At 40.3% G+C, this 26,485-nt stretch overlaps 1 protein-coding gene across 7 annotated transcripts in view; it reads right to left on the reverse strand.

The window, feature by feature from the left end:
- Positions 1–210: 210 nt before the first annotated feature.
- Positions 211–26,485, reverse strand: part of LOC115208361 (N-terminal EF-hand calcium-binding protein 1) — a 58,125-nt gene continuing 31,850 nt past the window's right edge. The window contains exons 3-15 of one of the 7 annotated variants that reach the window (XM_029776354.1): positions 25,955–26,063; positions 19,526–19,551; positions 16,905–17,002; positions 9,878–10,014; positions 8,674–8,763; positions 7,238–7,327; positions 6,624–6,745; positions 6,220–6,299; positions 5,461–5,514; positions 4,569–4,678; positions 3,968–4,045; positions 3,431–3,534; positions 211–473 (exon numbers count right to left, since the gene is read on the reverse strand). In XM_029776354.1, coding sequence (XP_029632214.1) covers positions 448–473; positions 3,431–3,534; positions 3,968–4,045; positions 4,569–4,678; positions 5,461–5,514; positions 6,220–6,299; positions 6,624–6,745; positions 7,238–7,327; positions 8,674–8,763; positions 9,878–10,014; positions 16,905–17,002; positions 19,526–19,551; positions 25,955–26,063 — 1,124 coding nt within the window. In that variant the 3' untranslated portion in view covers positions 211–447. Of the gene's footprint in view, positions 474–3,113; positions 3,535–3,967; positions 4,046–4,568; positions 4,679–5,460; positions 5,515–6,219; positions 6,300–6,623; positions 6,746–7,237; positions 7,328–8,673; positions 8,764–9,877; positions 10,015–16,904; positions 17,003–19,525; positions 19,552–25,954; positions 26,064–26,485 lie in introns of those variants that run through there. The other 6 variants (XM_029776355.1, XM_029776351.1, XM_029776352.1 and 3 more) reach the window with 6 other exon arrangements.

Genomic DNA, 26,485 nt, shown 5'->3' on the forward strand with positions numbered 1-26,485 from the left:
AAGTAGCCACCCTTTGCCTTGATGACAGCTTTGCACACTCTTGGCATTCTCTCAACCAGCTTCATGAGGTAGCCAAGAGTATGCAAAGCTGTCATCAAGGCAAAGGGTGGCTACTTTAAAGAATCTAAAATCTAAAATATATTTTGATTTGTTTAACACTTTTTTGGTTACTACATGATTCCATATGTTTTAATCCATAATTTTGATGTCTTCATTATAATTCTACAATGTAGAAAACAGTCAAAATAAAGAAAAACCCTTGAATGAGTAGGTGTGTGCAAACGTTTGACAGGTACATAAGAAAGATGCCGCAAGATGCTGTTTTAACACAGTGTTGCGTGTCCGGTAGCTTTGAACCGAAAAACTTGGATGAAATGTTGAATTTCTTGTCTCGAGGTTGTGTTGTGTGTGTGGGGGGGGGGGGCGGGATACATGATCAGCTGCTAGTTAGTCAGTCATAATCCACCAGGATGCTACAGGAAAAAAGAGAGGAGTTTCATTTGAGTTAGGGATAAATGGGTAAATAACAATTCCTTTCTAGGAGACCTGGGTTCAAATACTTGCTGGGATTGATTGAACTTGCCCGGCACATTGGAACCAATAGAATAATTGCAATAGTCATTGTAAATAAGAATTTGTTCTTAACTGACTTGCCTAGTTAAATAAAGGTTAAAATAAATAGAAAAAAAAATTGTGGAACCCAGGTCTGCTTTCTGGTCCATCTCCATAGGGCAGGGATCATCAACTAGATTCAGCAGCGGGATGTTATTTCTTGAGGTGATGGTCAGGGAGTTGGAACAATTACAAATGATTTGTAGACCACAAGAACCTCAAACAGATACAATATTTGACTGAAACAATTTGTATTGTATTTTACCCCCTTTTTCTCCCCAATTTTGATCTTGTCTCATCGCTGCAACTCCTCAACGGGCTCGGGATAGAAGGTTGAGTCATGCGTCCTCCGAAACATGATCCGCCCAACTGCGCTTCTTAACACCCGCCCAACCCGGAAGCCAGCTGCACCAATGTGTCGGAGGAAACACCGTTCAACTGATAACCGACGTCAGCCTGCAGGTGCCTGGCCCGCCACAAGGAGTCGCTAGAGCAAGATGAGCCAAACCCTCCCCTAACCTGAGCGATGCTGGGCCAATTGTGCGCCGCCCTATGGGAGTCCAAGTCATGGCCGGTTGTGACAGAGCCTGGGATCGAACCCGGGTCTGTAGTGATGCCTCACTACTTTTTTAAAGACCGCTGCGCCACCATGTCTCAACTGTTTCAAGGCTTAAAAATCATTATTTAACTTGTCTCCTCCCCTTTCTCTACACTGATTGAAGTGGATTTAACAAGTGACATCAATAAGGGATCATAGGATTCACCTGGTCAGTCTATGTCATGGAAAGAGCAGGTGTTCCTAATGTTTTGTACACTCAGTGTACAGTTGAAGTCGGAAGTTTACATACACCTTAGGCAACTACATTTGAACTCAGTTTTTCACAATTCCTGCCATTTAATCCGAGTAAACATTCCCTGTCTTAGGTCAGTTAGGATCACCACTTTATTGTAAGAATGTGAAATGTCAGAATAATTGTAGAGAAAATGATGTATTTCAGCTTTTATTTCTTTCATCACATTCCCAGTGGGTCAGAAATTTACATACACTCAATTAGCATTTGGTAGCGTTGCCTTTAAATTGTTTAACTTGGGTGAAACGTTTCGGGTAGCCTTCCACAAGCTTCCCACAATAAATTAGGTGAATTTTAGCCCATTCCTCCTGACAGAGCTGGTGTAACTGAGTTAGGTTTGTAGGCCTCGTTGCTCGCACACGCTTTTCCAGTTCTGCCCACAAATTTTCTATAGGATTGAGGTCAAGGCTTTGTGATGGCCACTCCAATACCTTGACTTTGTTGTCCTTAAGCCATTTTGCCACAACTTTGGAAGTATGCTTGGGGTCATTGTCCATTTGGAAGACCCATTTGCAACCAAGCTTTAACTTCCTGACTGATGTCTTGAGATGTTGCTTCAATGTATCCACAATCTTCCTCCCTCATGATTCCAGTGAAGTGCCAGTCCCTCCTGCAGCAAAGCACCCCCACAACATGATGTTGCAACCCCTGTGCTTCACGGTTGGGATGGTGTTCTTCGGCTTGCAATACTCCCCCTTTTTCCTCCATACATAACGATGGTCATTATGGCCAAACAGTTCTATTTTTGTTTCATCAGACCAGAGGACATTTCTCCAAAAAGTACGATCTTTGTCCCCATGTGCAGTTGCAAACCGTAGTCTGGTTTCTTTATGGAGCAGTGGCTTCTTCCTTGCTGAGAGGCCTTTCAGGTTATGTCAATATAGGACTCGTTTTACTGTGGATACAGATACTTTTGTACCTGTTTCCTCCAGCATCTTCACAAGGTCATTTGCTGTTGTTCTGGGATTGATTTGCACTTTTCGCACCAAAGTATGTTCATCTCTAGGAGACAGAACGCGTCTCCTTCCTGAGCGGTATGATAGCTGCGTGGTCCCATGGTGTTTATACATGCATACTATTGTTTGTACAGATGAACGTGGTACCTTCAGGCATTTGGAAATTGCTCCCAATGATGAATCAGACTTTTGGAGGTCTACAATTATTTTCGGAGGTCTTGGCTGATTTCTTTTGATTTTCCCATGATGTCAAGCAAAGAGGCACTGAGTTTGAAGGTAGGCCTTGAAATACCTCCAATTGACTCAAATGATGTCAATCAACCTATCAGAAGCTTCTAAAGCCATGACATCATTTTCTGGAATTTCTGGAATTCCAAGCTGTTTAAAGGCACAGTCAACTTAGTGTATGTAAACTTCTGACCCACTGGAATTGTGATACAGTGAATTATAAGTGAAATAATCTGTATGTAAACAATTGTTGGGAAAATGACTTGTGTCATGCACAAAGTAGATGTCCTAACCGACTTGCCAAAACAATAGTTTGTTAACAAGAAATGTGTGGAGTGGTTGAAAAACTAGTTTTAATGACTCCAAACTAAGTGTATGTAAACTTCCGACTTCAACTGTAGATCTCTCTACCTTGTGTGGGAACACTGTGGAACAGTTTTCTAAAATTAAAATGACTTGTAGCTGATTGGCTGGTGTTTTTACAGTCTTATGTCAGTGTGGGGGGTTGGGCGGATAAACAAAATCACCCGGGGCCAAATTCGGGGAATCCTGCCAGTTGGGGAACCCTGCCATAGGGAGTATGTCTTGTTCCCAAGACATACTTAAGCTCCTGTAATCGCTCAAAGACCAGTGTGAAATGATGTACTTGCCTCAGGACATTTTATTGTGTATGTTTGGGATCTTTTGGTGAGCAATAATGTGAAAACATTTGCAGGAAAACACAAGTGATACTGTAAATATAGGTAGGTAATGAATCGAACACAAACACACATGGACACACACCCTTGAGTTTACCTGGGAGCAGCATGGTAGACACAAGCTCGGAATCCTCCAATGTATCAATGACACAGCGCTGGAATTTCTTACTGGCATTGGACTGCAGGTAGCTAGGGAATGACAGGAACACAGCAACAAGCAATAGACTTGACATTACAGTATGACAATCATCCTTATTAACAATATTGAATAGTGGAATAGCTTAGCTAATAAACAACATTACATAATACTTTGCACTGAAGATATGCACATCAATTAATAAGAAAATGTAAATGTACATACTATTGAATGCAAAGACATTAAATGCAAATATTACAGTATCAGAGTTTGAGCTATACTGCAGATGGCATACTATATATATTGGTGTGTATAAATCAACCCTGGGAAATGGTGTGTATGTGTGTGAGTGTGTGTATCATGACATGAGAGATGGCCATCTGCTAATCATCAGTGGAGAGAGCTTCCATCAGCGAGATGAGCAGCCTGCCAGTGTCTCACACACACACACACACACACACACACACACACACACAGCAGACCCACCTCATCCAGGAGATACGATCCTGCCAAAACTCATACATTATGTAGCACGACTTTCCTGGGAGCTTCTGGATAGACACACTAAGAGAGAGAGAGAGAAAGAGAGAGAGGGCGAAAGAGAAGGAGAAAGAGAGCGAGGAAAGAGCGCAAGAGAGTTGAAGTTAGCATCTGGCCCAGTCAGTCAATAAGATCTCATTTGCATTAAAGGAGAGCTAAAGGCACAAATTCATCATGATGCATAACTGTGGCTGTTTTTTGAAAGTCTTTTAATTGATCAATCAATGTTACCTATGAAAAAGTATGTCACTAATTCTTAGGAACTTTATAGAACAGTCCCATTGGTGAGACATTTTCTATCATCTAGGAATAGGCTTTTCCTGCTAACGTGATTTGACCAGGAAAAACTCTTGGCCTTAGTTACATTTTCTTTTCTGACCAGGTCACATGAATCAATTGGTGGTGATTCGCGTGCCCTGCATTGCCTTGTGCCAAGCCACTGTGCTTTTGGATCTAAGCCGGGTAACTGTAATGCACTTTATACTGATGTAAAAAAAAAAGAAAAAAGGTCTTGATAAAATAAGTTTGATTGTTTGATTTGACTCACTGCAAGTTGTCGCTGTGGTTGGACGTGGCGTCCACATAGCTCTTGAGCAGCTTCTGGAACTCCTCGAGGTCCTCCGTTGCCGACATCTGCGTCTGCACCAGCAGGATGTTCTGTTGGCACGGAGACCACAAGGAAACGCAACATTTACATACATTTACATTTTGGTCATTTAGCAGAGACTCCTTTACAGAGCAACTTAAGCAGCGCAATAACTACAATTAGCTGCAAAACAATTTTGACCTCAAGGCAAGTACGCAAGATTGTCATTTTAGGTAGCTCATTTAGTTGTTGCCTTGCTTATGTACATAAGGTATAACTTAGGTTTTACAGTCAGGGCATTCAACTAAGGTAGGTAAGACATCCAGATATCAGTTATCTCAAGTAAAACGTTCTTTTAAAAAAGCAGCTATCGGAAAATAAGAAAAGATTAGTGCTAGTGCAAGAAAGACAGGAACAGTAAGGTGTTTGCGAGATTACATCAAACGCTCCTCTGAGCTCCTGTACCCGAGCTATAGGCAAGACACAGGTTTTAGGAGCAGATAGATAGGGGAGTGTGTTTTTTTTTAGCCTGTGAGGGGAAACTCAATGTGTGAATGATAAATCTAAAGGGCTCCTGTTCTGCAGGTGTTACAGTCACCCAGGGGCGGATGCTAATGTGAATTCATTTGGATTGCGTAATGTGCGGCCCGCTTTGTAAAACAAAAACAAATTAACACTGTAAAAAATGGGGTGTATGTGGAAACTTAAAAAGATGAGCTACACGGACTTAAAAAAATGTTTATTGGATAACCGTGCCGTTAAAGTCCAATGACTGGCCTAAGTTGCCCCTGAGGGTATTAATAAAGTTGTATCAAACTGAATCGAATTTAGAGTAACAACAATCATCACTCACAGATTTGTATGTACTGGCCAGCGTATCTTCTTTCAGGGGTTCCAACTTTGGACCCTGAAAAAGACCGTTGGAAACCTAGTTATAATGGTCAAACTCACATTGACCAGGACTTGAATAATTCCCAGTTTCAAAAAGCATGTTTTCTTTCAAAAACTTTAGCTCTGCTTGACTGAGCTTTCCAGACACAATGGAATAGTCCCAAAAGTGTAAACCACACCCATGTGGCTCAATCAAACTCAATCTGAAAAGAAAACAAATACTACTTAAACCCAAGTCTGACTAGAATATAATTATCTCACGCAGGTATATAATTATCCAATACATTGCATCATTGACACACATTCTGACTAGAGTTCATTTCCAACCCCTGCCTGTACATTGGCAACCCACTATTTCTATCCAACCATGAGACATAGAGCAATAAGTTATAATATTAAATTGCATTAGCTCACTGCAAAGGGAATGAGAATCTGTGAGGTGACGATTGATATTGCACTACAGTACACGCTGCAGGTTATGAATTGCTCTGATATTGTAGTGTAGGTCCCTTTGGATTGACAAACTAGAAAGAAACAGAGAGAGTGAGAGACTGACTGGCTGGCTGGCAGACAGACAGGCGATAGAGACAGCATAGGGAGTTAAAGTAAGAGAGAGCGACAAAGATAAGGGGAGATAGGAGAAAGGTAGGCGCTGCACGGAGCAATAGAGAAAGATGTAAAGTCGCGGTCAGGATGAGATATACCCAGGACAGTTCCGTACCTGCCACTCCAGCTTGTCCAATAGCTGCTGGAGCCTGTTGATCTGGGAGCACCAGTGGTCATCAATCTCCATGGTCACTCCTAGAGAAACACATGCACGCACACCCACAGAGATCCTATTAAATGAGTTCTAAGAGTGATCCTGGTTAACATCATTAATGTAACAGTCTTGCTACTGTCCCTCTCCTAGCCCCAACCTGGGCTTGAACCAGGGACCCTCTGAACACATCAACTGCCTCCCACAATGCATCTTTACATTTCACTCCACAAAAGCCACGGCCCTCGCGGAGCAAGGGAAACAACTACAAGATCTCAGAGCGAGTGACGTCACCGATTGAAATGCCACTAGCTCGCACCGCTAACTAGCTAGCCATTTCCCAGCGGTTACACTAGCATTGGTATTACCTGTAGTGAGGATGCCTGAGTAGGGGTGGATAGGGGAGAGGCACATGTTCTTCTGAAACTTGCGGCCACATCGTCTGCTGTTTCTCTGCGCTGAGGGATGCTCCGCCACCTTCACCGCTCTCCTGAAAACAGACAGAAAGAGAAAAGGATTAGGAATAAAAGTAAAAAAGAAAGGGGTAACTGTCAGAGAGGTGAGGAAAGGAGGGATGGCGCTGGTCACAGTTGACGAAGATAGAGGAGGAATAACATATAGAGAGGAGAGGAGGTAGAGAACAATATCAGAAAAGAAGAGAACATTTTGAGAACGATGACAGAAGGCGGTAGCAGCAGTACATTGGTCGAACCAAAACACAACAAAGAAGAGTGGAAGCCATCTTGTGGATAGTTCCAAATAACAAGCCCAACATTGTAATTACCCCCATGGGTAGTGTAGGACATGGTATTGACTGCTCAGGGGTGACACTAACACTTCAAAATCAAAGATGAAGTGTGTGTGTGTGTGTGTGTGTGTGTGTGCCCATCTGAGTTTGGTTGAGTCTTTGTGCCTCTGTGTTTGTGTGTGACAGAGTAGATGGATGGAGAGTTTCTGTTTTCTCCAGGTTAAGACTGTTTACCTATCCGCAGGGCCGAGGGAGTGTATGACTGGGACAGTTCTCCTGCTGGGCAAGGTAGAAGCCCCAAAGGGCACTGCAGCACGTAGAACACTACCGCAGATGAAAAGAAAGGAGGACACAGTATCAGGCTGTATTAGGAGTGCGTGTATGTGTGTATGTGTCTGTGTATCTCCCCTACATTTATAACCTCTCTGTTTTTGTCCATCTCAGTGACTCCTTCTCGCTCTGACCCCCCCTCCTGCTTTATCTCTCACTCTGTGTCTCTCAATCGCTCTCTCCCCTCTTCCTCGTCTCTCTCTCATCCTTTCTCTGTATCTCCCCCCTCCTCTCGCTCTCTTCCTAGTCTTTCTCCCCCCTTTCGCTCTCTTTCTGTGACTCATCCCCCCCAAATCGACTTCATTATGGCCAATAAACGATGTGCTGACGCCCAGAGGAGCACCAGAGTGGACTCCACAATACTGGGCTGCTCAGAGTCTGCTTCCCAAATGGAACCATATTCTTTACTGTACAACGGGCCCTACTTTTGACCAGAGATAGTGCACTACTTTTGACAGGGGCCCATTGGGCCAAGGTCAAAAGTAGTGCACTACGTAGGGAATAAGGTGCAAAGGCTCTGCACATTGCCATCTGTCACTGGCTATCTGTGTCAATGTTTAACCATCCTAATAGGAGTGCTCCATGCTGGACAAACGAATAGGTCCACTTAAACAATCGAGAGGACAGCATGATATAATGATACATTTAATTACCCCAATTATGCGTATTTCACCAGTGTCCTGACGCATTCATGACACAAAAAGAAAGTTGTCGTCTATTCATTACTGCACTATCCACCCATAGAATCCATCCAGAAGTACCCATTACACAGCAAATGTCCATGATATGTTTTAGAGAACACAGTTTAAATGAAACCGTCACACAACATCCTGTGAACTGATGTGAATGATAGCTTTTTTCTGTAGACCGAAAAGCAGAGGCGTCATGCCCCGCCCCCCCATTCTTCCTAGTAAGGGGTTAATTCCAAGGTGCGCCACGGAGAAAAGATATGCCAGGCAGGACGCTAGATACTGTAGCGCATGCAGACAGTATCGTCAATGGAGGAGGAGAGAGTGTCGAGTGACAGTGTTTGATTTTATTTTAGCTGCCGGTGATGGGCAGGTAGTATATTTGCAAATGAATTTGATCAAGCTACAGTATGTAGCCTATTGATTCCTTCTAGATTAATAAATAAAACCAAAATGTTTTGTTGTTTCTCAGTAATACTAGCCACCTAGCAATTTTATAAAGTTTGCTTCAGCTAACAAGCTAGATAGCTTCCCAATCTCTAGCTATCAATCAAGTTAGAGTAGCTTGTCTAACGATCTTAGCTGGCATGCCTGCTCGCAAAGTTGCTAGACTTTAGAAAATACAAAATAATTGCTTTAAAAATGGTTTACCTATCCCCAAAGCTGACGGAGTGTATGACTGGGACAGTTCTCCTGCTTGGCAAGGTAGAAGCCCCAAAGGGCACTACAGCACGTAGAACACTACCGCAGATGAAAAGAAAGGAGGACACGGTATCAGGCTGTATTAGGAGTGTATGTGTATACAGTATGTGTGTCTCTCTGTATGTGTGTGTGTGTGTCTATCTCCCCTACATCTTTAACCCTTCTATCTGTTTTTGTCCATCTCAGTGACTCCTTCTCGCTCTGACACCCCCTCCCTCTCTATGTGAGTCTCTCTCAATCGCTCTCTCCCCTCTTCCTCTCTGTCTCTCTCTCACCCTTTCTCTGTATCCCCCACCCTCTCTCTCTAGTCTCTCTCACCCCCTTTTGCTCTCTTTCTGTGAAGCATCCCCCCAAATCTCAACATCATGAGGTGGTGCTATAGTGTTTAGTAGTGAGGTGGTGCTATAGTGTTGGGGTGGTGCTATAGTGTTTAGTAGTGAGTGGGTGCCATAGTGTTTAGTAGTGGGGTGGTGCCATAGTGTTTAGTAGTGGGGTGGTGCCATAGTGTTTAGTAGTGGGGTGGTGCCATAGTGTTTAGTAGTGGGGTGGTGCTATATTGTTTAGTAGTGGGGTGTTGCTATAGTGTTTAGTAGTGAGGTGGTGCTATAGTGTTTAGTAGTGGGGTGGTGCTATATTGTTTAGTAGTGGGGTGGTGCTATAGTGTTTAGTAGTGGGGTGGTGCTATAGTGTTTAGTAGTGGGGTGGTGCCATAGTGTTTAGTAGTGAGGTGGTGCTATAGTGTTTAGTAGTGGGGTGGACCCATAGTGTTTAGTAGTGAGTGGGTGCCATAGTGTTTAGTAGTAAGGTGGTGCTATAGTGTTTAGTAGTGGGGTGGTGCCATAGTGTTTAGTAGTGGGGTGGTGCCATAGTGTCTAGTAGTGAGGTGGTGCCATAGTGTTTAGTAGTGGGGTGGTGCTATAGTGTTTAGTAGTGAGGTGGTGCCATAGTGTTTGGTAGTGAGGTGGTGCTATAGTGTTTAGTAGTGTGGTGGGGCTATAGTGTTTAGTAGTGAGGTGGTGCCATAGTGTTTAGTACTGAGGTGCAGCTGGCGTGGTGTTGAGTCGTGAGGTGCCGTTGTGTATCAGAGACTGAGTATTGAGTAATAAGATGGTACTGCCATAGTGTTTAGGTGTGTTGAGCACTAGCGACTTACGGTGCGGGCCTGCTCTGCTCTTCCACGGCCTCAATGGCACACTGCAGGGACATTTGGAGAGAGAGCAGCTGGCTGGAGGTCTCCCTCAGCATGAAGCGGGTCACAAACTGTCCCAGCACAGAGGAGTCCTGGTACTCCTAACAAGGGAGAGGAGATGGAGGGAAGGTAGAGGTGGTTGCGGAGAGAGAGAGAGAGCGAGAGAGTGAGAGAACAGGTTGGCAACCTTTACTCGGAAAGCCCAAATCAATTCTAAGAGCTGTTGAGCTCACGACAGCTAAGGCCGTATAGTAACAGCTACCAAAGGTCATTACACGTTTTCCTCAAATTAATTTGTTACTTTTCACCGCATACATGATTCTTGGCCTTTTCGAATATTGTCCATGGAATGGTTTTCATACAATACCAGCTATTCTAAATGTAACTAGTGGGAGACTCCTAACAAGAATGTAATTGTAATATGGGTCCTGGTCAAAAGTAGTGCACTATATGATGAATAAGGTGCAATTTGGGAGGCAACCCTTGCTACACCCTTTTTGGTTCCAGGTAGAACCCTTGGTATAATGGGTTCTACAAGGAACTCAAAAGGGTTCTACCTGGAACCAAAAGGGTTCTACGTTGAACCAAAAAAAGGTTCTTCAAAGGATTCTCCTATGGGGACAGCTGAAGAACCCTTTAAGGTTCTAGATGGCACCTTTTTTTTGTAAGTGTACTGTTGATAAATACCAAGGGGGAGTTCTAGTCTAGGGCCTTGGTGGCGATATTTGTGACAGCTGCTAACAATCGCAAAAACCTATATGGATTTTCCTGCTGACAACGTATAAGGAACTGAATGGAAGAATGGGGCTTTAATTGTGACAGGGTGCATGATTATGCAGTAACAGCCCCCTCTTTTCTAACAGGGATCGCTGTTTTTTCTCATTCCTTCACTGATGTCCTTCACTGATTCCTGGGCTGGCCAATGTTGAAACTTTTTTAAATGGCTCAGAGATTTTCTCTCTGCTCCCCTCCAATATCATCTGTAAGTTTCAGTAGGAAAAAACATTGACTTCAAAAGTTTAACAAACCATACAACTCTATGCACAATGATTACTTTAAACAGTACGTTTACAAAAAATACCCAGTGTAGATGCAACTTGGCCCAGAGATATATGTGATCGTATACAAATAGAAGCAAGATTTGAAATTATTATGTTTTAAATCAAATATTATATCGGTTTTTGCTTCTTGCGGTTAATTTGCAGTCTACAAATTATTTGTATTTATGTTTGGCCCGGGGCTGAATCTAGTCGATGATCCCTAATATAGACCATAATATGATGGTAGTGAATGCAGATATGCTTGGCTTGACTATTTCTACACCAGTATTGTTGCTGGACTCATCGCTTTTACGAGGCACACTAGCTAGATTGCCTCCATCTGTGCAACGGGGTCTATTTTTTATCTCAAAGTCAAAACTAGCCCCTAGTCAATGGACTGGAGCAGCCACCGTGGGGGAAAAAAATGTGGGAGTTCTCATAGACCACCTGTCACAGAAGTTGTCATGGAGAGAAGACCAAGGCGCAGCAGGTATGTGGGTACTCATGTTTTTTAATAAAAAAAAAAAGGAGTAAAGTATCCACTGGACCAAAAACAATAACAGCAACAGTCTTGCAGGCACATACAAGGCAGTGCAAGGACAACCACCCACAACCCCAAAGAAAAACACACACCTATATAGGACTTCCAATCAAAGGCAACTCAACACACCTGCCTTCAATTGGAAGTCCCAATCACCAACCCAACATTTAACAAACACAAACCACCTGCCACATCCTGACCAAGACTAACACAATACGCCCTCTGCTGGTCAGGACGTGACACCACCAGCAAAAATAAAACCTATTTATATTTTACGTATATGTGCATTTCACACTACTTTTGGATTATAATTGGATTGTAAGGCTCATATGAATATCCTGCTTAATTTAATGTTTGTGTCATCGTTTCAAATCAACTGCATTATACTTAAAAAACCCTACAACCAGTAAAATGGTTCTTTGGCTAGCTTTGCTAAAGTCTATGTCAATGAGCGTTAGCATTCTAGCTAACAACTGCGACATTCAAAAATAGGTATTTAGCAACGATCACAACCAAATATAATCTTGGCCACCGTTCAAGCAATAATCAAAACAACATTGTAAGTGTATGAGAATCAAAAAAAGTGTTTTTTTAATAACAAAATCTAGGCTAAATTGAATGGGTGCAGATGGCAAACAACATGTTTCCCCACAGTGGCTGTTAAACAGTATATTGAATAAAAATATAAACGCAACATATAAAGTGTTGGTCCCATGTTTCATGAGCTGAAATAAAATATCCCAGAAATGTTCTATAGGCACAAAAGGTTATTGCTCTCAAATGTTGTGCAACAATTTGTTTACATCCCTGTTAGTGAGCATTTCTCCTTTGCCAAGATAATCCATCCACCTGACAGGTGTGGTATATCAAGAAGCTGATTGAACAGCATGATCATTACACAGGTGCACCTTGTGCTAGGGACAATAAAAGGCCACTCTAAAATGTGCAGTTTTGTCACACAACACAATTCCACAGTAATGTCCACCAGAGTTGTTGCCAGAGAATTTCCTTTTATGAACTCAAACTCAGTAAAATCGTTGAAATATTTATATTTTTGTTCTGTATATTTGCCCAACACCCCTTATTTTCACCATATTAGTCCCGCCAAGTGTGCAAGTTAACTCTGAAGGCAGCTGGCCACTTGTACCAGCCAATCACAGTTGACCATTCCTTGTGCACCTCACTGAACCACATGCTGCTGCCTTCAGAGTGAGATTGCAGTCAGAAATTAACAGACTCATTGAACTGTACCTATCTGCATTTGACTTGTGTTAGTGCTTGCATTTAAGTGTAAGTACGGCACGTCATTGCTTCTTTAGTTGGGTGTTGCTAAGGCAGTCTAGTTATTTACCATGTTTATAATGTTTAAAATGTATTTTATTTTTCCATGTCCATCATGCTTGTTCAAGCCTGCTAGCCAAGATGTTAGCCAGTCTTGCTAGCTCACTTATGCTGTGTGCCACATGCCTTGTTTAGAATTATTCTGTTAATACTGTTTGCTTATAGACATAGTATCTTTAATAGCCATGTTACGGACATTTACAACCTTTATGTACTGTAGCCTCATGCTACCGTGTACTGTATTTAGCCTTATGTAGCATTTAGCCTAATTTAGCCGGTACCTTTACTAGTGGCGCAGTTACTATTCCACGTTGGTCTTGTGCACATGTGCAGACGTCGGTTACGGTCCAGTCATGTTTTCAGTTATTATGCTTACCAGTATGTTGGTCTTTAACCTGTAAGTGTATTTCTATAGCCTGTGTTTTTGGTTTTGCCCCTTACATTATACCTTGGCATAAGCAGTATAGAGATTGTGTATACGGGCTCCAGAGTGGCGCAGTGGTCTAAGGCACTGCATCTCAGTGCAAGACTACTATACTGTAGTACCTGGTTCAAATCCAGGCTGTATCCGGCCGTGATTGGGAGTCCCATAGGGCGGCGCACAATTGGCCCAGTGTCGTCCAGGTTTGGCCGGGGTAGGCCGTCATTTTAAATAAGAATGTTCTTAACTGACTTGCCTAGTTAAATAAAGGTTAAATAAAACATGTTTTAAACAAATTTCAAGGTAGAGATTAAAATAACCTTAAACTTTTTTTTTCAACTTTCAAAATGTTCTTATTTCCACAGTTTTTGTCCTGTCTAACACCTGGACTTTTGACAATCTTCTACGTATTACACTTACAAAAGTCTAATTACCAAATATTTAATGCACCTGTTTAAAAAATAAAGAGTCAAATAAATGGAAACTATATACATATTAATGTGCATAAGCCATTTGATATATATATATATTATATTTTTTTTACACAAAATACAGTAGTCTCTAGGTGTTGTGTCATGACCACCATGACAAGCAAATAATAACCTTTTTTCAAGAGTTTGTGTACTTGGTTACCATGGATATGAATAGTGACAGTGGAGCACATGGATGGATGTCAGAGGGGAATTCCAATTTTGATGCCAGGAAATGATTGGAAAAGAAAGGTAAATGTGACTTGAGAAGATATTTCCAAATAGGCTATAATTTCATCAAATGATGTTTGATTTTTTCAATTATGTTTTAATTATGTGTATTTAGGATACATTGTATGCTAGCTGTTCAACTGGAGCATGCTGGAATCCCTTCTATTTATGACCAAATACTGTAAAAATGTCATTCCCACCGCACGTCATTACCACCACATAATGAACTGTGACGGTAAGGACAGAATATGGTGATGACTAAATGTATTAGTTAATACATTATTACTTACCTTAAAACCTGAAAAGACAAACAAATTACCTATATGATCATGGTTAAGTTGAAATTGAACACTTATTTGCAAAATAAGACCATTACATGTTTTATTATGTTAGGATGATTGAGTGATTTTGATGTCTATTTATGTGACGTACAAATGGATATATCTGACTTTAATTATTTATTAAAAAAATTATATAAGATGCCCCCTAAATCAACCAAGGAGAGAACAAGGACATACACCATATATACAAAAGTATGTGGACACCCCTTCAAATTAGTGGATCAAATTAGTGGATTCGGTTATTTCAGCCACACCCGTTGCTGAAATGTGTATAAAATTGAGCACCCAGCCATGCAATCTTTATAGACAAACATTGGCAGTAGAATGGTCCATACCAAAGAGCTCAGTGACTTTCAACGTGGCACCGCCATAGGATGCCACCTTTCCAACAAGTCAGTTTGTCAAATTTCTGCCCTGCTAGAGATTCCCCGGTCAACACAAGCTCACAGAACAGAACCGCAGAGTGCTGAAGCGCGTAGCGTGTCAAAATCATCCATCCTACGTTGTAACACTCATTACCGAGTTCCAAACTGCCTCTGGAAGCAACATCAGCAAAATAACTGTTCGTCGGGAACTTCATGGCCGAGCAGCCACAAACAAGCATAAGATCACAATGCACAATATCAAGCGTCGGTTGGAGTGGTATAAAGCTAGCCACCATTGGACTCTGGAGCAGTGGAAACACGTTCTCTGGAGTGATGAATCATGCTTCACCATCTGGCAGTCCGACAAACGAATCTGGGTTTGGTGGATGCCAGGAGAACGTTACCTGCCCAAATGCAGAGTGCCAACTGTAAAGTTTGGTGGAGGAGGAATAATGGTCTGGGGCTGTTTTTCATGGTTTAGGCTAGGACCCTTAGTTCCAGTGGAGGGATATCTTAATGCTACAGCATACAATGACATTCTAGATGTCAGGGTGTTGCTAAGGCAGTCTAGTTATTTACCATGTTTATAATGTTTTAAAAAGGTATGCTCCAACTTTGTGGCAACAGTTTTGGGGAAGACCCTTTCCTGTTTCAGCATGACAATGCCCCTGTGCACAAAGCGAGGTCCATCCAGAAATGGTTTGTTGAGATCGGTGTGGAAGAACTTGACTGGCCTGCACAGAGCCATGACCTCAATCCCATCGAACACATTTGGGATGGATTGGAACAAATGGGCTGTTCTATATCTTCAATAAAATTAAACACGTACAACTGTGACAAAATGTTTAATGGTATTTTTCATCAGTTGTTTTATATGAAATGTAATTTCCACCACACTCTGTCATTACCACAATGCTAAGTCATTACCATCACGGTACATATTTTGAGGCAAATTACATTAAATTACAATTGATATTGATGATTTTTTCCCATATGTGAATCTTAAATGCTTGTTCTTAAGATAATTTGTAAAATAATGTAAAATATTTAAATTCTGATGTGGTAAATACATGTTTCTGAGTATCATCAAGGCATATATGGACATTTAGACATGATAATGATGAATACATATAATTAAGCAAACTTCAAAATAGTAAGAAAAATAAATGAAAAAAAAAAATACAATTAGCAAATTTTATATAAAAATACCTCAGGCACAATTTCTGTAATTTCCTTTTCAACTAAAATAGCAAATTTTATGACGTGGTGGTAATGACATTTCCCCTCGGGTATTTGAGGAAACCGATAAAAATCTTGATATTCTTAAATAGTATGGTCTCAGCCACTATTAGATATTGTTTCCAGACAGAGTGATGAAAATATTCAGATAGATAAAAAGCAGTTTGAAGAGGTTTCATTTACCAAAACATTTAACATCCAAAAGGTGCCCGTATTTGCAAAATCAACCATATATGTTATTCTGTGTATTCTAGATACTAGCATGTATATCTCCACAGTCTACTGGGCCTGTATATTGTATGTAAGCCTATCCTCATGGTTATTGTGTCCTTCCATCTGTCCATAGAACCACTTTTTTACTCTCTCACTTTTACAATGAGCCATCATTACAGAGGAGTGTGTTGAACCCAATACCTGCAATAAACTTGTCTGAACATATCTTGGTTCTTGCCAGACAGAGCTGTGGTGGCTGAACCCTATCCATTGGCACCGAATAGCTCTCTACTAGTGCCCGTTCTACATGGTCCTCCCGGATCAGCATTTCGTATTTTTCAGTGGCCGTTGTACTTGTTTATGACATGAATAGCGACTGAGTATATTCTGTACCCCCAGTCAATGGACTGTGGAGCATTTACTCTTCATAATACAATACATAGGTAGGGTATATTCTATAGCCGAGGGTATATTCTACATAGGGTATGTTCTGCAAACTTTATCTATAGAGTATATTCTGTAGCCCCCAGTCAATTGACTGTGTAGCATTTACTCGTCATAATAAAAGACATGGGTATGGTCAATTCTTTAACCCACAGTCACTAAGCTGTTAAGTGGAACTCTTGCTTTCACCTGTGCAATCGTGTTAAATCAGTGATTACTTCATTGTGCAGAGTAAAGAAGGTTACATTTTCAAAGTGTTATTGGATGATTGGATTCACTCATCTATTTGACAGTAAACCTTGAGCATGGATATGATGTCTCAAAATAGTAATCACAAAGGTGTACCTTTTTAGTTTTGTCCATAGCCTTCAAGATGGCAACATTTAGGATCTCCAGAGCAGAGAGGACATTCACATATCCCCCCAAGTGTTGAGCAAAGTAATCTGAAATGAAAGGAAAAAAAGCAATCCTAATTTTAGATTTAACATCGACACCGGTTTCTTATACTATACAGTACGAATAACACATTCAGTTGAATATCTAATGTGCATGGTATTGCAATATCTTTCCCCATAATGCACACTTTGATCTAAAAAATGTCTATGAAAAATGTCGTAATTACCTTAGACTGATCAAACAACAAAACAGAACAGTACATCCTGAGACACAAGACCGGACATTGATTAGATCAACTGTTATAATCTCTCATAAAGTTGGAAAGTAAGTCAACCGAAACGCTTAAGTGTGCCAACGCTGTTCTTATACTTTATTATGGTGACGTCAAATCAATCAGGGCATTATAACTTTCACCAATCTAAGAGTGCCCCGGATTTCCTTTGCCTATGAAGCAGTCATTGATTGATGTTCAATGCAGTAACTCCAAGATAACACAGAGAAAGCACTTACAGTGATAAGAGATAGTCAACATCCCCCTCATGTCAAGCTGCTCCACTGACTGATGCTTTTCCCCATTCAATAAATTATGCAGCAGGTTTATTCTCGGAAGTGAGTGTTTACAGGTTCTTGTCCTACTTCTTGGCTTTCCAGGCCATCTGCCACTAATTTTCATAAGCTGGATATCTAGATGTGTCAATCAGTTTATAGCCATACTTATAATAATAGAAGGTTATAGATGATGATCAGCATGACAATGTTGATTATGAGGATAATGAAGATCGGAATGACAATGTTATGATAATGACAACTTATCACAACAATAACCCACTGGGTACAAACTGGCTGAATGGTGAAGGTCGAGAGCCGTGCATCCTCCAAAACACAACCAGCCAAGCCGCACTGCTTCTTGACACAATGCAAGCTGACACGGTCGCCAGGTGTACGGTGTTTCCTCCGACACATTAGTGCGGCTGGCTTCCGGGTTAAGCAGGCGTTGTGTCAAGAAGCAGTGCGGCTTGGCTGGCTTGTGTTTCAGAGGACGCGCGGCTCTCGACGTTCGCCTCTCTCGAGTCCGTACGGGAGTTGCAGCGATGGGACAGGACTGTAATTATCAATTGGATACCACGGAATTGGGGGAGAAAAAAGGGTAAAAAAAATTGCAAAAAGTAATCAACTGTTGTTTTGAGGGTGAAATTTCAACCGCAGAATTGTCATCATGCTAACCAATTTTCAACATAGACAAACCTTGTGGAAAATATCTAGAATTTTTACCTTTGAAACAACGTCAGATCTTAAATGTTATATCCACTATCAAATAATAGGCTGGGCAGCCCCTCTTACTGGAGAGTTGATCTATCTTCAGCTATCCATTTGGTTTCCCATCCAGGGTTTTCACCAAGCCCTGCTTAGCTTTGATATTTGTCACTGACTACTACGAAAGTACTATCATGAGAATGATTATTGAGAGATCTCTTAATATCTAAATCGATCAAGTCATTCAACGATACTATTTAGGTCTATACAGCATTTGCGAAGTGATCAACAGCTATTGTTTCAATTCAACTAAAACAATACATATAGGCCTAGGGTTTCAAGCTTAAAGTTAATAATGTATATGTTGGATACACGTCTACATTTCAACCAAAATTAAGTTAAAGAATAGGACTAAATCAAATCAAACTATAAATAAAGTTGGACTTCATTTAGTCCTATTCTTTAAATAAAATTTTTGGTTGATATGGAGATGTGAATCCAACATTCAAAATATACATTTGAGGACAAACTGGAATTAAATTCAGACTAAGTGGCACAAAATATACATCTACTTCAAATGTTGATATTTGGTTGCGTTGTCAACATAACACAATTCTATATGACTTTTGTAATACTATAAATAGCCTAAAGTTAAGGCTATCTTACAAACTAATGTAGCAGTTTTTATTCAACTTTAAAATGAGTAACACACACACACACACACACACACACACAGGCCACATTTTGAGTTGACTGCAACTATAAAATTCTTATTATGCAATCATAGAAAGCATGCATGTTCAAGATAGCATGCAAAGGTCGCAGATCTGTGATCTTCACAATATACATATGGAACAGCATTGATCACTTGCACTATGTACAGTACTTTTGATGTAATCTCAAATACAATCTAGGTCATTTGGTTGTGCTATTAGATGACACACAGTGATAACACATTAAGTTGTTGTATAAATACAAAATATCAGACAGTTTTTTCATTATAATTTGTTTGTGCTTTTAGATGGTTGAAAGCATAGTGATAACACATTGGGAATTCAATAAACTTCTGGCTGTCTTTTTGAGTGGGTGAATAAAAGGTTGAAATGTCACTGATCAATATCTCAACCAAAAATGACCCACATTTCCACATTGAAATGACGTGGTGTGCTCACTGGAAAGATACTGACCTTATTATGAAAGAGAATTGTTGAGCACAAAAGATTCAAAAGTGAGAATAATGTATTACTGGAGGCATGTTGGAGAGATTGCAGGGTTAATTTTATGAAAGGATAGGCCACATTAAAACAGACACTCACCTGATAGTTTGTCGGTATCTAGGTTGCTGCAATGTATCAGAAAATAAATAGATGGGAAAAGAAAGAGTTCATTGAATTACAGGCATTTCAAAGATTTTTGGTGTTTCATTTAAGTCCTGGAGAGGTTATGTGCCTCGGGAATGCATGGACAGAATTTTGAAGTCTACAGAGGGAAACTTTGCACCAGTTCATGAAGCCGGGTGCCCCCAATGTACTGTAAAACTTTCAGGAATTAATAGGTTCAATAAAAGATAGCAAGATGAATACTACGAGCTCTAAATAACGCTTAATTCACCTCACACTTTTCCACTTAGTGTGTCTGAGTGAAGCCTACAGGCTTTGATTAAAGAAATGTGAACTCCTCTCTGGTAATATCATTTCCAATGTTAATTGAAATGGACTTTGTGGAACAATATTTTCTAGGCCGAAATGTATGGCTGGGCAGAAATGACCACATAAAAAGCGACCACCTAAAATGTTATATGAAACTGTCAAGAGGAGTAAAACAAGGTTTACCACTATTGGCATATTTATTTATTATGGCCATCGAAATGTTATTCATTAAAATCCGATCCAACAATAATATCAAGGGGCTAGTTAAACCAGGGTTTAAAAACAAAGGTGTCATTATATGCTGACAATTCATGTTCTCTTTAAAATCCGCAATTAGGATCCCTGCATAGCCTCAGAGGATCTAGATAATTTTTCTAACCTCTCTGGATTGCAACCGAAATATGATAAATGTACCATATTACATATCAGATCACAAAAAAAGATTATTTACATTACCTTGTAGTTTACAAATAAAATGGTATGATGGTGAAGTGGACATACTCGGTATTCATATCCCGAAAGAAAGAAATTATCTCACTATAATACAATACATAGAGCAAAAAATATTCAATTTTATTTGGAAAGGCAAGCCAGACAAAATTAAATGAATATGACTTCAGAGGGCAGAAATGATTCAATATTAAAGCATTGGACCTCTCACCAAAGGCTTCAGTCATACAAAAGCTATACTTAACTCTGAATTGGTTCTCTAGTAGATTAGTAAAAATGGCTTACTCCGTGTACAAGAATGGCCTTTTTCCGTTTATTCAGATTACAACCTCTCATTTTCGGGGATTTGGAAATGAAATCACCAATCTCCAAAATATCACTATTTTTAAAACAAGCCATAGAAAGCTGGTTGCAATTTCAGTTTAATCCACCAGAAAAGACAGCACAAATATTATGGTTAAACTCAAATATATACTAAATGATAAAAAAAAAATAAAAAAAATTGGCATGAAAGAAAAAAGGTATTATCTTTGTAAATTATATCATAAATATGACTGGCATTACCGCAAAAATGGAGGAGGCAAGTAGAAGAGGGAGGAGGTAAGGAACTTGTCTGTCGACTCCTGCATTAAAGACCGAAATTGGTTAAAGAAAATTGTACTAAATAAAAAAGTATACCAGTATACCAGGGCCAACAAATATAAACACAACATGCAACAATTTAAAAGATTTTACTGCGTTACAGTTCATATGAGGAAATCAGTCAATTTAAATAAATTAATGAGGCTCTAATCTATGGATTTCTATGGACTGGGAATACAGATATGCATCTGTTGGTCACAGATACCTTTGAAAAATGGGCCTCACAATGGGCCTCAGGATCTCGTCACGGTATTTTTGTGCATTCAAATTGCCAGTCAAGAAAATGCAATTGTGTTCATTGTCCATAGCTTATGCCTGCCTATACGATAACCCCACCACCACGAGGCACTCTGTTCACAAAGTTGACATCAGCAAACTGCTCTACCACACGACGCCATACACAGTCTGCGGTTGTGAGTCCGGTTGGGCGGACTGCCAAATTCGCTAAAATGACGTTGTAGGCGGCTTATGGTAGAGAAATTAACATTCAATACTCTAGCAACAGCTCTGGTGGACATTCCTGCAGTCAGAATGTCAATTGCATGCTCCCTCAAAACTTGAGACATGTGGCATTGGGTTGTGTGACAAAACTGCACATTTTAGAGTGGCCTTTTATTGTCCCCAGCAAAAATGTGCGCCTGTGTAATGATCATGCTGTTCAATCAGCTTCTTGATATGCCACACCTGTCAGCTGGATGGATTATCTTGGCAAAGGAGAAATGCTTACTAACAGGGATGTAAACAAATTTGTGTACAACATTTGAGAGCAATAAGCTTTTTGTGCGTATTGAACATTTCTGGGATCTTTTATTTCAGCTCATGAAACACGGGACCAACACTTTACATGTTGCATTTATATTTTCGTTTAATGTGTATGGGGGATACAACCATCCTAGCTATGCAGATTTTGCTGCGAAGAGACAGAATCATTAGATCACTTGTTTGGGTACTGCCCATATGTATCTTGTTTTTGGTCGCAGGTTCAGGAATGGTTGAAGAATTGCAACATTTACCTGGAGATAACTCTGCAAATAGCACTGCTGGGTGATTTGAAAAGTCATAGACAATCGATCAGTAATACTCTTAGCAAAAATGTTTATCTTTAATTGTTTTCATTACCATAATCATTGACATCATCTCAAAATTGTGTGTAGGACTTCTTCAGGCAATCTTGGATTCCATATTTGTTCATCTGAGCTGGGACTTTGATGGACAAGCTAATTTCAATAACAAGGGTTTTGTTGGACTACAAATGCTATAATGTTGTGAAATTCTTCATGTTGGGGGAGCAAGTTGGTAGATGCTCAATGAATATACATTTCCATTCAACAGGCTTAACAATGGAAAGTTCAACTTTTGCCACTTCAGGAGAGAAAACGGCTATGGAAAAAGCTGGTTTTTAAAGGGATAGTTTGGGATTTTAAAACTTCATATTAGATGTGAGAGCAAAAATACAAGATTATGTTATAATACTGTTATTGCATCAAATGGTTGTTTTATGGAATAGAATAAGGTTCTTAGCCTCTTAACGCACGCCAAGGATAGGGGGCGCTACAGCGAATTTTGAAAAAAATACGTGCCCATTTTAAACGGCCTCCTACTCAAACTCAGAAGCTAGCTAGGATACGCATATAATTAGTAGATGTGGATAGAAAACACCCTAAAGTTTCTAAAACTGTTTGAATGGTGTCTGTGAGTATAACAGAACTCATATGGCAGTCAAAACCCCGAGACAGATCCTAACAGGGAGTGGAAATCTGATTTGCGGACTCACCTTCAGCACTTTGCCTATAAAACAAACCGTGAGTTAGGATTCATTGAGCACTTCCTAAGGCTTCCACTGGATGTCCCCAGTCTTTACAAAGTGGTTTGAGTCTTCTACAGTACAAACTGACCGAAAGAGAGGCTGTTGATCTTGGTCACAGGGGAAGGGCCATTACCATTATGACGCGGGTGCCCCTGGCTACCCTCCCCTTTCGAAACGTTTAGAAAGACAATGCAACCGTCCCCCTTGAATATTATTGAAGCTCTGGTTGAAAAAGGCCCTAGCGATTTATGTTATACAACGTTTGACATGTTTGAACAAACTTAAATATATATTTTTTGCACATTCGTGACGACAAGTCCAGCGCGCCTCGTACATTATGAGTAGCCTTCGGAACGCGCTAACAAGAAGAAGCTATTGGGACATAAATTAACTTTTTCGAACAAAACTACATTTGTTGTGGACCTGGGATTCCTGGAAGTGCCTTCTGATGAAGATAATCAAAGGTAAGGGAATATTTACAATAGTATACAAGAATAGATTTGATATTAAATTGTTCCAAGATGGCGCCAACCTGTCGCCTAGCCTATTTTTCTGAGCATTAGCATCCCCTTTTATTGCAAAGTGTGATTTCCCAGTAAAGTTATTTTTAAATCTGGCAATGCGGGTGCATTCACGAGATGCTAATCTATAATTCTTTGAATGACAATATTACATTTTAAACATTTTTCGAATAGTAATTTAGTAAATTGTAGCGCTGATTCACCGGATACATTTGAGGGAAAATAGTTTCTCAACGTCACGCGCCGATGTAAAATGCTGTTTTTATATATAAATATGAACTTTATCGAACAAAAGAATGCATGTATTGTGTAACATGATGTCCTAGGAGTGTCATCTCATGAAGATTGTCAAAGGTTAGTGCTGCATTTAGCTGTGTTTTGGTTATTTGTGACGCATGTGGTTGGTCGGAAAATGGCTATGTGGCTACTTTGACGATACACTCCTCTACCATAATCTAATGTTTTGCTTTTGCTGTAAAGCCTTTTTGAAATCGGACAACGTGGTTCGATTCAGGAGAGGTGTATCTATAAAACGGTATAAAATAGTCCTATGTTTGAAAAAAATAAAATGTTGTTATGGTTCGGTTATGAATATGGCGATATGATTTTTCGCTGGATGTTGATCCCGCCTGCGGGACGAACGCTTCAAGAGGCTTTAGAACACTCATCTGTGCGTGGTCTTCTGAATTGGGCCTCTGGGGCTTAATGCTGACAGTGGATTTAAGATACCTTTGGTGATAAAACCTAAAGACCGCATTCCATAGCATGAGTTGGTGTTTGTGTAGTGGGAGGTACCAGGGTGGAGATGGCTCGGGTATGGATAATGATGAGGGGAACCTTGTTTTGGGGGACAGACCCCGGTTTCCACACAATGCGAATAGTCTTTACAGCAGATACTGTCCGCTGTGAATGATTAATTTCTTTCATACGAATCCTAACCTTGTGACTCATTCCACACATCTGTTGTTTGTCATGAACATTCATTCAGGAGGATGTACTTTGCTATAAAATGCTGTGGCTCAAATCCGCTTGTTGGGCTCTCAATGAATCATCTAAGGGTGGTTTGTCGACCAGCCATCGTTATTGCAGAGCACTCACATCATTCACTGGTGTGTGTGGTGTGACATGCTTTCCTTATTAATACGTTTTGAATAAAGTAATATCCTGATTGGTGACTGACCTTGTCTCTCCTCATTACGGATTAGAATTTCCACAATATAGATCACTGGTCACTAACCGGTCGATCGCCAATCTTAGTCGATCACCAAATATTTCTGTAAAAAACCCAATGATAAAGCCTTGCATTTTCCTATTTTCTTTATTTGTTTTGAGCTGCTGGTGGTAGGCACACTTGATTCAGCAGCCCTAGTGCCGGGAAGGCAAAGTGTTCCCATTTTGAACCATTTCATGTGTCTGAAGGTAGAGCTCCGTCTACCCGGCAGGCCCAGAGGGCAAATCAAGTGCACCTATAGCACTACCGCTGGCCAATCAGATAGACACAGTGATCTGAACTGCAGTTTCCTTGCGCCATATACTGTAAAAAGAAGCCTAGAACGCAAAGTTGATAATGTGAGATTTCGAAAGTTTTAAAACCATGACTAGAGAGAGACTCAACGAATACAGCAAAGAGCTTCTGTTTTAGGAGTAAGTTCGTGTTTAAGTTGTTATTCAGCACTGTCAACACTTTGTTCAACAGTTTTATAAGCCATGAAATGCACATTCTCCCTACTTCCACTCACGCTACAACCAGCATTGCAGCTGCAATAGATGAGTGTAGCAAAGTGTTTTCAAATCAAAATCAAATTTCATTTGTCACATGCGCCGAATACAACAGGTGTAGACCTTACAGTGAAATGCTTACTTACAAGCCCTTAACCAACGATGCAGTGTTAAGAAAACAACAAAAAAAATTAGGTAAAAAAATATAAGCGATAAGAAAAACAAATAATTATAGAGCAGCAGTAAATAACAATAGCGGGGCTATATAGAGGGGGTACCAGTACAGAGTCAATGTGTCAAGGTTATGGAGATAATTATGTACATGCAGGTAGGGTTGTTAAAGTGGTATTCATATTTTTTTTTATACAGAGAATGTAAGCAATCACAACCCTTCTTTTACTTGTATCATTACACATCCTGCAAATCACCAGCAGAGGGCGACCATTTTGAATCCATTTTCACATTCACTCTGTTGGTAATGCTTACAAATTTGATTATAACTCTAAAAGTAGCAGAGATCCCACTCTGGAACTTTGATATTCCCGTAGAGTATATTATGCTCAACAATATGAAAAATGTGCCAAATCTAAAATGGTATACTTTCAATATTCATAAATGAATGTAAGAAAATTGTTGTAAGATATTAATGTAAGGAAATACCACTCATATTACAGGACAAGCGGTAAAGCGTAATATGAAACCAAATGTTGCTTTTTAGTTCCTACAGATGAGACATTATGGTGTCTTAAAGGCCTCGGTAAGGCCAAAATGTCACAAATACTCCAACCTCAAATATTTCTCAATTATGCTTTACGATACAAATGTCAAATATATGTCAACAATCCTTCCTCCTTCTACTAAAGGACCCTTCTATGGATTAAATGTCGTGAAAATCCCCCAAAAATCATTGTCTTGTTTTGTTCTAGTTTCATGAGGAATCACAGAGAGGGAACATACTTATTCTGCCGCCCATCTATGGAGTAGAAGAGCTCCTGCAACTCCTCAGTGGTGAGAATTCCGTCTGCGAAATAAGCATTGAACTCATCAAATGAAAGTTTTCCATCATCTGAAAGACAACACAAGACCACAGTTTGTGCATCAATGACTGAGACACATGGCCAAAGGAAATCATACAAGGGTTCAAATACTATTTGCGGTCTTTCAAATGCTATGAGCGTTTGATTCGGCATGCCTGTGCCAGATGTTTGCACTTTTGGGACAATTCCATTGTTGTCCATCCATTTACGCCAGACAAACTCAGCTTAAATTATTTGATAGAAAACAAGTATTATTTGAACCCGGATCTGGACGAAATAGAGCTGGCCTACATATAATAGCTTAAATGGGGCGGCATCGTAGCCTAGTGGTTAGAGCGTGGTTAGAACCAAAAGGTTGCCAGTTCAAATCCCTGAGCTGACAAGGTACAAGTCTGTCATTCTGCCCCTGAACAAGGCAGTTAACCCACTGTTCCTAGGCTGTCATTGAAAA

The sequence above is a fragment of the Salmo trutta genome, chromosome 14, assembly GCF_901001165.1.
Source record: "Salmo trutta chromosome 14, fSalTru1.1, whole genome shotgun sequence".
Lineage (NCBI taxonomy): Eukaryota > Metazoa > Chordata > Actinopteri > Salmoniformes > Salmonidae > Salmo > Salmo trutta.